Source organism: Bos mutus, chromosome 8, assembly GCF_027580195.1.
Source record: "Bos mutus isolate GX-2022 chromosome 8, NWIPB_WYAK_1.1, whole genome shotgun sequence".
Classification (NCBI taxonomy): Eukaryota; Metazoa; Chordata; class Mammalia; order Artiodactyla; family Bovidae; genus Bos; species Bos mutus.
In genome coordinates, this window is record NC_091624.1 from 58,778,185 (window position 1) to 58,793,716 (window position 15,532).

The following is a 15,532-nucleotide window of genomic DNA, read 5'->3' on the forward strand; positions in this document are numbered from 1 at the left end:
TTACCTGACGGACATTGACCGGATCGCCATGCCAGCGTTCGTGCCCACACAGCAGGATGTGCTCCGTGTCCGAGTGCCCACCACTGGCATCATTGAGTATCCGTTTGACCTGGAAAACATCATCTTTCGGTAAGTCTGTCTCCTTGACACGGTCCATTAAGAATCTGTCTCTCCAGGCTTGGAAGTCCCCAGATGGATTCTTCAGTGTGTTATTGCTAAAAGGGCTTATGTCTCTTAGGGCAATAATGGCCTTCACCATCACAGGGTATTAGAATTGTGGTTGGTTTCAAGTTGTACAGTGGATACAAACACATCTTTCTATTCCCCTTAGAGAAGAAGACATTCCCTACTGATGTCTGGAATGCTTCTCGTGTGTAACACACACACACACACACAGATGTATATTTCTGTAACCCACAGATTGGCAATACTGGGGTCTTTTCCCTGAAGTTGACTATTTCTCTTCCCTTCTATTCTCAGCTCCAAGATTTATCATTGCAAATTTCAAAGCACTTTTATATCTGTTCGTTCCCTTGTTCCTCCTAATACTTGTTACACATGGTTGTCTGGAGACAGCACAAGTACAGTCCTGCCCTGTCTAGCCTGCATCTCATGCTGCTGGAGTGCTGTCAAGCTGGGGGAGCCCTCTGGTCTAGCCCTCTGGTCTGATACTCGGCATCTCTGTTGAGCACATGCCCTCTGCCTGTGTGCCCATGAATTTATCTAAACCTTTTCAGAATCAATCTCTGCTTAACCCTTCCAAAACCTCCCTCTAGACGGGCCCAGCACAGCATGCTTGAAGTGTATCCTTTGCTACCTGAGAGAGGTCCCCGGACTCATTTCTGTAAACTGCCTGAGCCCTGGAACATTCAAGCTTGTGACTGATCCTTGAGCTATGACACCCTGAACTTGTCCCAAAGACACAGATTAAGGCTTTGGGTCTCCACATGAGACAGAGGGCACCTGCAGGTCTTTCTAGGGAAGGGGTAGCATTCAGCTAACGCACAATCTCTGGATTAACTGCAGGGGCCAGGAAACAAGAGGTGGCGAGTAGTCCAGAAGCCTGCCTGCCTTTCTGCCCTTTTGTGTCTGGTATCCTGGCACTCTGGGATGGTTTGGGCACCACCCAAGTGATGCCTGAACTTCTGCTTGGACTACTGCAGCAAATCCCTGACCAGTACCCTCAAGCAGGCTCCATCTGAGTGACCTCTGCATGCATCCTCAGTAACTTCACTTACATCCTGCTGCCTCCTTTGCGAGGAAACACCCAGCGGCTCCTCATGCCTAAAGCAGTGGTGCTCAAGCATTTTAATCTGAGGATCCCTTATTCTTAACGATTACTGAGGACCCTAAAGAGTGCTGATTTCCATGTGTTTTCCCCCAGAGAGTCCTATGTTTATTCTATTGAACAGGATGGTGGATGTTGGTGGCCAGCGATCTGAAAGACGGAAATGGATTCACTGCTTTGAGAGTGTCACCTCCATTATTTTTTTGGTTGCTCTGAGTGAATATGACCAGGTCCTGGCTGAGTGTGACAATGAGGTATGCTGGGTGGGGAGTCTGGTTAGCTGTGGAAAACAAAACCTATTTCTGCAGTTTGCAAGAAGCCAGCCCACTCTGGCATGAGGCCCTATCCCTTAGGTTAAGTCGCCTCACTCCTGGAAGGGTAGCTTGTGGGCTGGCAGTCCTAGCATCACCTGGGTGCTTGTTAGGAATACACACCTTCCGAATCACTCCAGGCCAAATAAAGCAGGATCCTCAAGAAGATCCCAGGTAATCCGAGAATCACTGACCTAGAATCCTGATGGACACTGAAATTCCCAGGGGACCTTAAAGAACAACTATGTGTGGCCTGACCTTGGACATCTAGTCTTCATGAAGGGTGGAGACACTCAAAAACATGGGTCTCGGCCTTGGCTCCATAGTGGGAGGGGTCCCCCCCCCCCCGCCCCGCCTTCTTAAAAAACATCTTTAGTACCCTATTGTTGAGATTCTTATTTCCTGGTTTAGAGTTGGGGGTTACCTTCACTAAGCCCCCTGGGGATGCGCATATACAACCAAAGTTGAACAACACTATTTCTAATAGACTTACCTGAGACAGGCTTCCCAACCTCCATGGTGCTCTCAAATTAGGTCCTGAGCTAAGCTGGCCAGGGGAGTGGTACCAGATGCTTGGAGCTGTCCGGGGGCAGCATCTGACCTCCACTTCCCCTGGAAGGGACTTGCTCAGCGCAGCTGCCACTGATCCACCCCAGCCAGGCATTCGGTGCCCTCTGCGGAGCTGCCATGGCACTGGCTGGTTAAATTCCATTAACTGGATCTGCCAGGAAAGTGAAGAGAACCATCCCGGCCCCTTCCTTGTGAGGTTAGGGCTATTTTCTGTGTGATAATCACCGTCTTTTCCTCTACCCTTTTGCACCAGACCTCTTGACCTTTTAGAAATACCTCTTGCCTGCAGGGAATGAAAGGAAATCAATAAAGAATTCTGTCCAGGATTAGGCAATAATTATGAACAAATTCTATCTTGTATTTCTTGAAAGCAGACTTTTCTCTGAGGAGCACAGTTACATTAGCTAATTAGTGGTGGATTAGCCCATTTACTAGTGTCATTGTGCAAAGAAGAATAGAAATCTTGGCTGCCACCCAGCTCTCCCAGTGGAGAGATTTTTTATTTTTTTTAAAGCAAAGGCATTGAGTTATCAATATGAAAAATTAGCTCTAAACTTGTCTCAGGAATTAGACCGTTTCTCAGGGAAGATTAGTCAGGTGAGCCAGGGATGAGTATCTTAGCCTGATGTGCTTAGAAATTACTTTCTCCTCTCTGAAAAATCTAGGTATCTGGGCAAAAATGAAGTGGTTGCCACTCCAGACTTTTCTATCCTGGTTGGAGATATGTCTTGCATCCACTCACTATGGTATATAGGAATTGTTTTTTTCATATGTTGTAGTTCCTTGGAGCTCATTATTGATAAGATCATAATTAATGCTAAAGAAGCTTTAAAAACAAGTGAAACCTTACCTTTTTGGTGACAGATTCCAGAACTGATCCCTAAAAACGTACTGAGTGGGAGAATGGGCCCAGGCATTGGGAGTCATAGGAACAGAAATTTAGGGAGTGTCCCTCTGTAGCAGGAGGGCTGTGTTTCTCAGTCTAAAGGAAGGAAGGAAGGAAAGGGTTTCTTTCTTCTTAGAAATACTTGGGAGAGGGCGGAATGCTAGATTATTGTCACCAGAGAAGATTTATACATACCCTATCTACTTTCATTTAATATTTTCTTGCCAGTGTCTAATATTCAGAAATTATTACTGTCTACATAGCTTCCACTGGATTGTGCTACTGTACAGTCCAGGGAAAGCATTTACATCCTTGTGAACAGTATGCTCCCCCTAAAACGGGGACCCGATCCCTCGGAGAGCGTCGGCTGTGTTACCCGCCTGCCAAACACGGTGCAGGGCAGGCGCTCAGCAGTTAGTGCTCCTCTCCACCAGCGTCCCTGAGGGTGGTGGCCCTGCCAGAACAGCCTTCCTTCCTCTCATTGTCACTGCACTCCTGATGCCCAGTCTGGAAGCCCACACCCAGTGAAAGGGCATCTCAGGTCTCTGGTTCTGAAGGATCCCCCGACTTGGTAATCCCAGTAGTTATACACAGAAAACTTGTGTCAATTCTGGGCTGCAACCTTCCTTTTCCAAGTTACACAAAAGCCTTTCTTATATGCTTATGTGTTGAGGGCCAGAGAATTTGCATGAGAGGAGTTCCAGAAGAGGGTGATTAATGGGAGGGTGAGGATGAGGGAAATAGAAGCAGGGACCACCTGCCACTCTCTCCCCGGCCTGAGCAACGCCAGTGACCTGGAGACGACAGCTGGGTAAGAGGACAGATGGATGGAAGCAGGCATGCTGTTCCCAAAGCATTGTTTTTCTTCCTAGTTTATCCTAAATCGCTTGTTTTTCATTTAGAACCGCATGGAAGAGAGTAAAGCCTTATTTAAAACTATCATCACCTACCCCTGGTTTCTGAACTCATCAGTGATTCTGTTCTTAAACAAGAAGGATCTTTTGGAAGAGAAAATCATGTACTCTCATCTAATTAGCTATTTTCCAGAATACACTGGTAAGTAAGTGTCCATCCTGTGGCCCTGACCTCCCTGGCACCAGTTCAGAGTTCTCAGCATAGCTTATCTGGGCCCCCTTGATCTGCCTCTGATGGACTTTCTTACCATCCCTCACTTCTGAATGGAAGCTCCAGTCAAATCAGCGTGTTTTCACCACAGCACCTCTGCACACGCCTCTCCTACTGCCTGGGGTGTACTGCCAACCCCTTGCTAATTCTGCTTTGTTCTATGAGACCCAAATCAGGCACCTCCTCCTTTGGGAGGGCCTTCTGGTCCTCACTCCACCTCCTTCCACAGTAGGTGCCCCTCCTCAGGCTCCCTTGGGGGCCTGGGCTTGCCTTGCTCTCTCTGCCTTCAGCTGTCTTGTCCCAGCAGACCCTGAGGGCAGAGACTGTGCCTGACTCATCTCTGCACTTCTAGTGCCGAAATGTGGCAGCCCCTTCACCAGACAGGGTGGACACAGAAGTTATCTTTATGACCTCTCCAAGGTAGAGAGAGGGTTTAGACCCTGTCGCTAATTAATTCTGGTGCAGAAACATTACCAAGTTTGATACGGATATGTAGACAAGTGGTGTTTAAACGCTCTTTTTCCTTTTATTAACCACATTGACAATATAGCATACAGCTCTCAGGCTTCACAATCAGACTTGGGAGCTTAGCTGTGTTAGGCCTCATATTCTCTCTTTTCCCTCCTCTACTTCACTTAAGAACTACCTCTTCAGGGACTTCCCTGGTGGTCCAGTAGCTAGGACTCTGCGCTCACAGTGGAGGGGGAACTAGATCCCGCATGCCGCAACTAAGACCTGGTGCAGCCAAATAAATCAGTATATTTTTAAAGAGTAATTACCTCTTCAAAAATGGTCCAAATCAGAAAATTAAAGTAGGTCACTATTTTTCAACAAATCTTCAAGTATGATTTTTAGATACCAATGGACACTTCAAATACCCTTCTGCAAGTTCATAATAAAATAATATCCCAAGTAAAAAAGTCTCTAGAAATAAGATGGCTCAAAGAAGGATTCCCAATAAAAACAAGAGTACACTGAATATGACTTCTGAGGGGGCCTGGTGGTGAGCTGGTATCTCTCTTTTTGATTCTGACTGCCCTCATGACAGGACCAAAGCAAGACGTCAAAGCTGCCAGAGATTTCATCCTGAAGCTTTATCAAGATCAGAATCCTGACAAAGAGAAGGTCATCTACTCCCACTTCACATGTGCTACAGACACAGAGAATATCCGCTTTGTGTTTGCTGCTGTGAAAGACACAATCCTACAACTGAACCTGAGGGAATTCAACCTGGTTTAAAAGCTGCTGTGCACCCCTCACCCGGGCCAGAAAACCAGATTTGTTTTATTTGCAAGTGCTCTGACATCACCCAGCTCAGCCCACTTGGTGGCGCCAAGTCCATCATGCAGCCATGGGGACAAGGATGGGTGATGGAGCTTGTAAGATGTTTGAATTCAGCAAAACTTTTTCAAAGTCTTGCTTTTATATTTCTTTTCTTAACTTTAAGCTGTAAGATTTTTGTATAATTTTTGAATTGGGTATTCTACAGAAGTCTAAAAAGCCACTGTGATTTACGGTTTGTTTTTTTTAATTGAAGTGTGTGTGCTAATAGCCATTAGAAAAATCACATAAGAGGCGCCTGTAAATTTATGGATCCTGCTTTGAGACCTCTAGTATTAGATGGGTAACCTTTTTTTAAAATTAAATATTGTAGTTGTTTTTCTCTCTTCATGCTGAAGTATTCAACATGCAACCAAAGATTTTTTTAAGAAGTTTGTTCTTCTTCGTGTTAACTTCCTAAGTCAAATTAATGATTGTATCAGTACCTCTAATTTGGTTTTGCCACAATTTGATTACTATGGGCTCACAGATAGTATTATGTTGTATTCGTGAAAAATGTGTGGTAAAAACTTACACACACACACATATATATATATATGCCAATGTAGATGACCAGGCCTTATAAACTTATGAAACGGCTAAAAGCCCAAATTGTTTAACGGATGTACTGTAACCTCTCTGATGGCTACCACAGATCTCCTGTTTGAACCATGTATGTTGCGCCTTTCTGAGGAGGCTAAGAATATACCATTTTGCCATTAGCACTGGATTATGTTTCTTTGAGCTCATGGTTGATTGATAGTTCTGCTCCTAAAAAGAAAAATGCTGTGACTGTAAAAACTCAGAAACTTCCAAATGTCCCTATAGGGGAGGAAAAATAATTTTCCTTCCACCCTTCTAGGTTCTTGGCTGAGACATCACCCCTCTAATAATAAAATAATGTAAGTCTAACACCATGTATCCTCCTGTATACATGGGAGATATCCTGAAAAACTGAGTTTAACTCTCCTAAAAGGACTCAAGCCATCACCTTAAGTACTTTCTTCAGCTGAAGATGCAAGAAAGATGGAGGAGAAGGGAAGGTCACTTATGGGAGATTAATAGGTAAAGCACAATAAAAAAGGGTAAGGTTGTTGAGCTGAATTAAGAGGGGCACCGTCTACATTGATAGTTTGTCATTTAGAATCACCCTTTTAGGAACAGAGAAGGAGACACATTTAAAATGGAGAATTTCTTAAAATAAATGTATATTTCACTTACAAAAGGGTAACTTCTACAAGATTTTCAGAGCTTTTCCTGTGTCTCTTGTTTCTTAAAAACAATCACCAAAAGCACATGAAAAGATGTTCAACATCATTAATTAGTAGAGAAATGAAAATCAGAACTACAATGAGGTACTTCTTCACACCGGTCAGATGGGCCATCATCGAAAAATCTACAAACAATAAATGCTGGAAAGGGTGTGGAGAAAAGGGATCCCGCAAACACTGTTGGTGGGAATGTAAATTAGTGCAGCTACTATGGAGAACAGAACAGAGGGTCCTCAGAAAACTAAAAATAGAACTACCATAAGATCCAGCAATCCTACTCCTGAGCATATATCCAGAGAAAACCATAATTGGAAGATAATCTGCACCCCAATGTTCACAGCAGCACCATTCACAATAGCCAAGACACAGAAACAGCCTAAAGGTCCATCAACAGATGAATGGATGAAGAAGATGTGCACACATATACAATGGAGTATCACGCAGCCACAGGGATGAACAAACTAGCGCCACCTGCAGCAACACAAACCGACCTAGAGGTTAGCATACTGAGTGAAGTCAGAGGAGGCAGATGTATGCTGTCACTTACATGTGGAATCTAAATAAATGGTATAAATGAACTTATTTACAAAACAGAAATAGAGTCATAGATTTCTAGATGTTGGAGCAAAAGAATCTTCCAAGTTTGAGTGCTTCTGATGTCATCAGATGTTCAGGTAAACTTCCTGAGTGGCCTACAGAGCACCAGGCACAAAGATGATCTAAACATGAGCCTTTTGGGCGGTTTCTCTGAAGTTTATAGCAATCCACTTAACATTTAGTTTGCAGGACTTTGGGAAATACTTTTGTATTTGCAGAAAACAAACTTATGGTTACCAAGGAGCGGCGGACGAATTGAGAGCTTGGGATTGACACATATACACTATATATAAAATAGATAGCTAATAAGAACCTATCATATAGAACAGGGAACTCTACTCAATACTCTGTAATGACCTATATGGAAAAGAACCTAAAATAAATAAATACATTTAAAAAATCAGCTCTAAGTAATTCTTATACCAAAGAGGTGTATATTTGGGTCACATATTCTCTTCCCCTTCAGTCCTCTCTTTAAAAGTTCAGTGAAGTTTTACAGTCCAGAAGCTGATAGACTATTAAATTTCATTGAACCAACCTCTTAGTCTTGAGAGTAGGTCACTTCAGTTGAACAGCTGTCTCATTTCAGGAGCTAGTGTTGCAGGTGGGGTCCTGAGGTTAGCCTTACATGGTGTGAGCAATTAGGTACTTATTAACAAGCACGTCTATGGAAACAAAAGAAAAACAAAAGTTAGTCGTTGGGGCAAATTATAAACTCAGCCTGAGTCCTGAAGGCCGATCAGATTTCTAGATGTTGGAGCCGAAGCATCTTCCAAGTTTGAATGCCTCTGATGCCATCAGATATTCAGGTAAACTTCCTGAGTGGCCCACAGAGCACCAGGCACAAAGATGATCTAAACATGAGCCATTTGGGCTGTGTCTCTGAAATTTATATCAATCCACTTAACATTCAGTTTGTAGGACTTTGGGAAATACTTTTGTAAAAGCAAAACAATAACTTTCGTAAATGACAGAAGACTTAAAAATAGTCATGATTAAAAAACCGATGAGCCTTTGTCAGTTGGCAAAGAAATTCGGTTAACTTCTATGACATACATTGTAAGAAAACTGGAATTACATATGATGGTATTATTAATATATAAGGACATATCAGATTTCTTACCAGGCTTCCCAGGTGGCGCTAATGGTAAAGAATCTGCCTGCTAATGCAGGAGACATAAGAGACTTAGGTTTGATCCTTGGGTTGCAAAGATCCTCTGGAGGAGGAAATGGCACCCCACTCTAGTATCTTGCAGGGGGAATCCCATAGACAGAAGGGCCTGGCAGGCTACAGTCCATTGGGTTGCAAAGTCTTGGACTCAACTGAGCATCTAAGCACATTAGATTTCTAGGAATGTCATAACAATTTGACTTTGATTCCAAGTCAAAGAGTAGAAGAAAATTGGTAACAGTTTGAAGAGATGTAGCCAGATTATTTGAGGAAAGTAGAATAATTCAGGATCCCGTCTAATTTATAGGTAAAAAAGGAAACAGACAATTAATAGGACTAGAACCTTATACCCATAAGAGTATGTTATTTACTGAAGTATCATTTTCTGTCCACAATCACTCCCTTTTTGCCAAGAAGATTTCCATTCCAACTAAGAAGGAAATAAAAAGACTCCTATGTCCTGGAGCTTTAGGGTTTGGTGCAACTTGTCTTTGTAAAGTCTGTATAAAGCATTCAATACAGAGGCCTCTGAATGCACTCCTTGAGTGTACAATCCAACTTTGAACAACTTTTGCTTCTATCAACCCCTGAACACGGACCTCTAGCTGATCCATTTCTTGATCATCTGCATGACAACTTGGGAGAAATTCTGGTCATTTTCTTGGGGTGCAGTTGGGAGGTCCATCTATTAGGGGGCTGTCTGGCTTGTCTGATAACTGCAGTATAATTATAGATGAGAAGAATACCTTTGAACATCCAATCAAGGTCCTGTGGGACCTCCTTGGTGGTCTAGCAGTTAAGACTCTGCTCCCAATGTAGAGGGTCTGGGTTTGATCCCTGGTCAGGGAACTAGACCCCACACACCACCACAAAGATCCCACATGCAGCAACTAAGACCTGGCACAGCCAAAAAGAAAATATATTTTTTTTAAAAAAGGTCCTTGTGAGTGAGGTTGTGAATGGCCATTGACCCTAACGCTTTTCTAAATCTGGTAGGAACTTCTGAAAGTAGGCAAAAGGGGCTTTGTAACTTTATCTTGTTAAAGAGTTAAAGGTCAGGGGTTGATAGAAGCAAAAGTTGTTCAAAGTTGGATTGTACACTCAAGGAGCACATTCAGAGGCCTCTGTATTGAATGCTTTATACAGACTTTACAAAGACAAATTGCACTAAACCCTAAATTGGTGGCTCAGATGGTAAAGAATCTGTCTGCAATGTGAGAAACCTGGGTTTGATCCCTGGGTTGGGAAGATCCCCTGGAGGAGCGCATGGCAACCCACTCCAGTGTTCCTGCCCGGAGAATCCCTATGGACAGAGGTGACTGGCAGGCTACATTCCATGGGGTCGCAAAGAATTGGACACAACTGAGCATCTAAGCACAAAGGCTAGACACAATATTCCTTTGTGTTCTCTTTTCAACTTGATCTTCCCATAGGTACCAATAAGACAATTCTTTAGAATAAGAGCTCTCTAAAATTTTTTTCAAATACAAAAGTTTTTCCAATTCAAAAGACCCATCATCTGGCCATTGATGAGTAGGATCTTCAATGGTATTATATTAATCTCAATAGCAAATCAATAAACCTTTTCATGGCTTAACTGTGGGTGCAAGAGGTGTGCCCTAAGGGGATGCAAAAGAGCATAAGATCTAGAAAGTTCACTTCCAGAGTTAGCCCTAAGAAATTAAAGACCCTCTTTGTCACAGGGAAGAATGATGTACTGAAAACAATCTCTCAGGTCTTTCTATGAGAACATGAAATACCTCTAGTCACAAATCTGCTAATCTGTAATACTAGGCAGACACTAGTGGAATGGGACTTTTCCACCACTAACAAGACAACAAAGGTTGACATGCAAACAAAAGTTGGCCCCCCCTTATGGACTGGGGCCCCTTCAGACAAATTCTCCTGAGAGCTACACAGTGGGAATGCTACCTGTCACTGTGTTTCAAATCTCCATCCTACTGTGTGGCTGCCAGGTACAAGTCGATACTAGGATCTTCCAGCTGGTGATGACTAGAGATAGTTCTCCAGTCGAAAAGCCAAGATCTCAAGACAAAGAACAAGATGAAAGGAAAACCTTATCTTGACTACGGTTCTCCTCCTTATGAAAAGTGACACAAAAGACAGACAATGTAATTCAGTGACCATCTCTGGAAGGGAAAGGGATCAACAGAAAACACGAGTACTTATAACAAAATCTCTACCAGAGTCTTTATACTCAAGGAACTAATGCACACGAATATTTTCTTCTGTAAATCTAAATTTGGAAAGGAAAGAATAAGGTGCAAGTTCCTCTTCCTCTCTCTACTGAGCCTTATAGACAGAGATCTGAGCTTACTTCCGTAAGAATTCTTAATCTTTGCTGGCTTCTGCTGGTTTTCCAGGTTCCCATCTTCAGGCTCCGAAGGAAGTACAGTGTTTCAGCAGGTCCCATCATGGGTCACCAAACTGTCAAGTGAGGAAGAAAGATTACCCCCCTACCATTCTAGGTTCTTAGTTGAGACCCCATCCCTATAATAAAAGATTAACAGGAGAAAAACAAATAGAAAACAAATAACATATATACCTCCTATTTACATGTGAGACGCCCTGGAAAACTGAGTAACTCCCTCAATGGCCCAAGCCATCACCTTAAATACCTTTTTCAGCTAAAGGCACCAGAAGAATGTTGGGAGAAGGCTATTTATGAGAAGTTACCAGGAAAAACATAGTAAATGGGGTAAGGTTGTTATGCAGATTTGAGCTGGGTATCTTCTCCATTGATAAGAGTTTCTTGTGATTTAGAGTCATCATTCTCTTTCTGGTACAGATTAGGAGACACACCCTTACAAATAAGTTTATCTCGTAAATGTCTCCTGCAAATGAGTAATTTCTACTAGATTTTTAGAGCTTTTCTTGAAAATAACCTGCTCAAAATAATCCCTTTGCTAAAGAGGCATATTTGGGGATGGCATATCCTGCTCCCCTTCATCCTCCTTTTTGAGGCATTAAGCTTTAAAAGCTAACCTTCATTCAAGAAATGAAGGCAAACGCAACAGTTTTTGTGGAGCCTGACAATGATATCAAAATTTAATCTGGAACAGTAACATTCGGGGAATAGCCAAGGCCATTTTGCATAAGATAACAAAGAATGGGAGACACAGGACCAGGTGCCAATTGCTGTCCTGCTAGTGTGCATGCTGCCACCATCATTAAGAAACCCAGGAGCAAGTACCAGTCACTGCCCTGCTGTCCCAGGGGTGCATGGGCGACTGGGAGACACATAAGCAGGGGCCAATTGCTGCCCCCGCCCTACTGGGAGCGTGCCTAGGCATCTGCACACCCCATATCACCAAACCCCATATCCACTGGGAAGGTGACCCACAAACTGGAAAGTAATTATACAGCAGAGCTTCTCCCACAGGAGTGAGAGCTCTGAGCCCCACATCAACTTCTCTAGTCTGAGGGTCTGACATCAGGAGTAGGAGCCCCCAGAGCACTGGGTTTTATTTTGTTGGTCAGTAGGACCTCCTACTGTGCAGGAACTCCACAGGACTGGGGGCAACAGAGACTCCACTCTTAGAGGGTGCACACAAGATTTCACATGCACTGGGACCCAGCCCAAAGCAGTGACTCCACAGAAGCCTGGGCTAGATTTACCTGTGGGTACTGGAGGGTCTCCTGGGGTTGTGGGGGTCAACTGTGGCTCACTATGGGGGCAAGGATACTGGGAATGAAGGCCCGGGGAATACTAATCAACATGAGCTCTCCCAGAGGTAGTCATTTTGGCACCAAAACCTGGCCCCACCCAACAGCTTGTAGGCTCCAGTGCTGGGATGCCTCAAGCCAAACCACCAGCAATGGCGGAGAACACAGCTCCAATCATCAGCAGACAGGCTGTTAAAGTTGTACTGAGCTCACAGCCACCTCTAAACACACCCCTTGACATGGTTCTGCCCACTAAAGGGACAAGACCTAGCTCTACCCACCAGGGGGCAGGCACCAGCCCCTCCCACAAGGAAGCCTGCACCCCTGGACCAACCAACCTCACCTACCAGGAGGCAGAAGACACCTGAAGCAAGAGGAACTATGATCCTGCTGCCTGAGGAAAGGAAACCACAAACACAGAAAGTTACACAAAATGAAATGGCAGAGAAGTATGTTCAAGATGAAGGAATAAGATAAAGAACCAGAACAACAATCAAGTGGAGACAGGCAGTCTAAATGAATAACAACTCAGAGTAATGATAGTACAGATGACACAAGATCACAGAAAAATAGTGGAGGCACAGACCAAGACGACATAGAAACATTTAACAAAGAGCTAGGAGACTTTCATGCATTGGAGGAGGAAATGGCAACCCACTCCAGTGTTCTTGCCTGGAGAATCCCAGGGACGGGGGAGCCTGGTGGGCTGCCGTCTATGGGGTCGCACAGAGTCAGAGACAACTGAAGCGACTTAGCAGCAGCAGGAGACTTATAGAACAAATAAACAGAGATGAACAATACAATAACTGAAATATGAAAATATACTAGCAGGAATCAATAGCAGAATAACTTAAGCAGAAGAAAGAATGAGTCAGTTGGCACATAAATGGTGGCAATAGCTGAGGAGCAGAAGAAAGAAAAGAGAATGAGAAGAAATGAGGACAGGCTCAGAGACCTCTGGGACAAAAACACATCATATTAGGATTATAGGGGTTCCAGAAGAAGAGAAAGAGAAAGTGTCTATGACATAAATCAGAGCAAGATATTTTTTGATCCACTTCCTAGACTAATGAGAATAAAAACAAACAAATGGGACCTAATTAAACTGAAAAGCTTTTTGCATAGCAAAGGAAACCATAAACAAAATGAAAAGACAATCCACAGAACGGCAGAAAATATTTGTAAATGAAGTGACTGACAAGGGATTAATCTCCAAAATACACAAACAGCTCATGCAGTTCAACAACAAAAAAATGAACAACCCAATCAAAAAATGGGCAGAAGACCTAAGTAGGTATTTCTCAAAGGAAGACATACAGATGGCCAGAAAGCACATGAAAAGATGCTCAACATCACTAATTACTAGAGAAATGTAAATCAAAGCTACAATGAGGTACTACCTCATACCAGTCAGCATGGCCATCATGATATATGCTGGAGAGGGTGTGGAGAAAAGGGAAGTCTCCTACACTTTTGGTGGGGTAAATTGATACAATCATTATGGAGAATGTTATGGAGGTTCCTTAAAAAACTAAAAACAGGACTACCATATGACCCAGCAATCATACTCCTAGACATATACCCATAGAAAACCATACTTTGAAAAGACACATGCAGCCCAATGTTCACTGCAGCACTATTTACAGTAGCCGGGACATAGAAGCAAACTAAATGTCCATCAAAAGATGAATGAATAAGGATGCAGTACATATAAACAATGGAACTACCATAGGATCGACCAATGTAATTCCTGGGCATATATCCAGGGAAAACCGTAACTGAAAAGATACATGCACCCCAATGTTCACAGCAGCATAGTTTACAACAGCCAAGACATCTAAGCAACCTAAATGTCCGTCACAAGGGAACGGGTAAAGAAGACGTGGTACTTATAGACAATGGAATGTTACTAAGCCAAAAAAAGAATGAAACAATGCAATTTGCAGGAACATAAATGGACCTAAAGATTATAATACTAAGTGAAGTCAGACAGAGAAAGACAAATGTCCTAAGGTATCACTTAAATGTGGAATCTAAAAAAAAAAAAGTACAAACGAACTTCTTTATAAAACAGAAATAGACTCCCAGTCTTCAAAAACAAACTTCTGGCTACCAAAGGGTAAATGTGGAGAGTAGGGATAAATTAGGAGTTTGGGAATAACATATGCATACACTATTACATATATAACAGATAATCAACAAAGACCAACTATATAGCACAGGGAACACTACTCTGTATTCTATAATGATCTACACTGGAAAAGAATCAAAAATAGAATGGACATATGTATAACTGAATTCTTTAGCTGTATACCTGAAACTAACATAGCATTGTAAATCAACTATACTCCAAAATAAAAGCTAAAAAACACTGCATTACTATGTTGTATACATGAAACCCATATGTAAATCAAGTCTATTTTAATACAAAATAAAAATTAATAAACAATAAAATACCTAAAGAAAGAACATACCCCCAAAGGATGGAGAAGTCACTCTCAAGGATATCTAGAAATGAAACAAACAAAAAGCAAAACAACCTGAGGTGGGAGTTGGGCACCATGCTCTAAAGGTCAGGAACCGCTTCTGATCATCCAATTAACATGTGAAAAGGGCTCAAGAGAATCAGTTACCAGGGCATTTAAACAATGAGGAATTTTGTTTTTAAGCACTTTCTAGCACTCGGTTATTATTTTTATCTCTGGCTGACAAAGCACATAAGAAAATGGCTTTGAGTCACTTTAAGTATGAGTAACAAGTCATAAAAAGGCTGAACACTTCATATTAGAAGCAAATTACTTATTTCTGTCAATATTAATTCTGCAAGTAGGAAATTCTCTCTCCTAGCCCTCCTTTCAAAATATAATCATTACTTACCTTGGAAATGAGCCGTTGGAAGTTTTCTGAGGCTGGGAGGCACAGTCTTGGTGCTTACGAATCAGGTAGGTATTACCACTCAAGCTCTTAGTCAGCAGGGATCATGCTGGGCTGGAAAGCTGTCAGTTTTGACTGCAAAACCAGGACCCTGGGCAATCTGTTAGTTATCCAGGTTTATTTAGGACCCAAAGAGGGCAGAGTTTAGATAGGTGAGAGAGGACTTAATGGTAATTTTTCTAGTTCTATCCAGTAACTAAAAAACAGAGGCAGACTGAAGATCAGAAATTTTTATTTTACTCAATTTATTTGAAAGAGGTACACGGAGTTAAACCGGGCAGTCATGTGACCAAGCAATTCAATTCTACCAATAGCAAGAAATCATTATTTAGAAAAAAGTCATTGGTGAGCATGGTGAACCAATTTTCAGGA

At 42.5% G+C, this 15,532-nt stretch overlaps 1 protein-coding gene across 1 annotated transcript in view; it reads left to right on the forward strand.

Annotated features, from left to right (window-relative positions):
- GNA14 (G protein subunit alpha 14) overlaps positions 1-6,222 on the forward strand; it is a 200,573-nt gene extending 194,351 nt beyond the window's left edge. The window contains exons 4-7 of the mRNA XM_005892986.3: positions 1-129; positions 1,413-1,542; positions 3,958-4,111; positions 5,229-6,222. Coding sequence (XP_005893048.1) covers positions 1-129; positions 1,413-1,542; positions 3,958-4,111; positions 5,229-5,419 — 604 coding nt within the window. The 3' untranslated portion in view covers positions 5,420-6,222. The remainder of the gene's footprint in view (positions 130-1,412; positions 1,543-3,957; positions 4,112-5,228) is intronic.
- Positions 6,223-15,532: the final 9,310 nt, after the last annotated feature.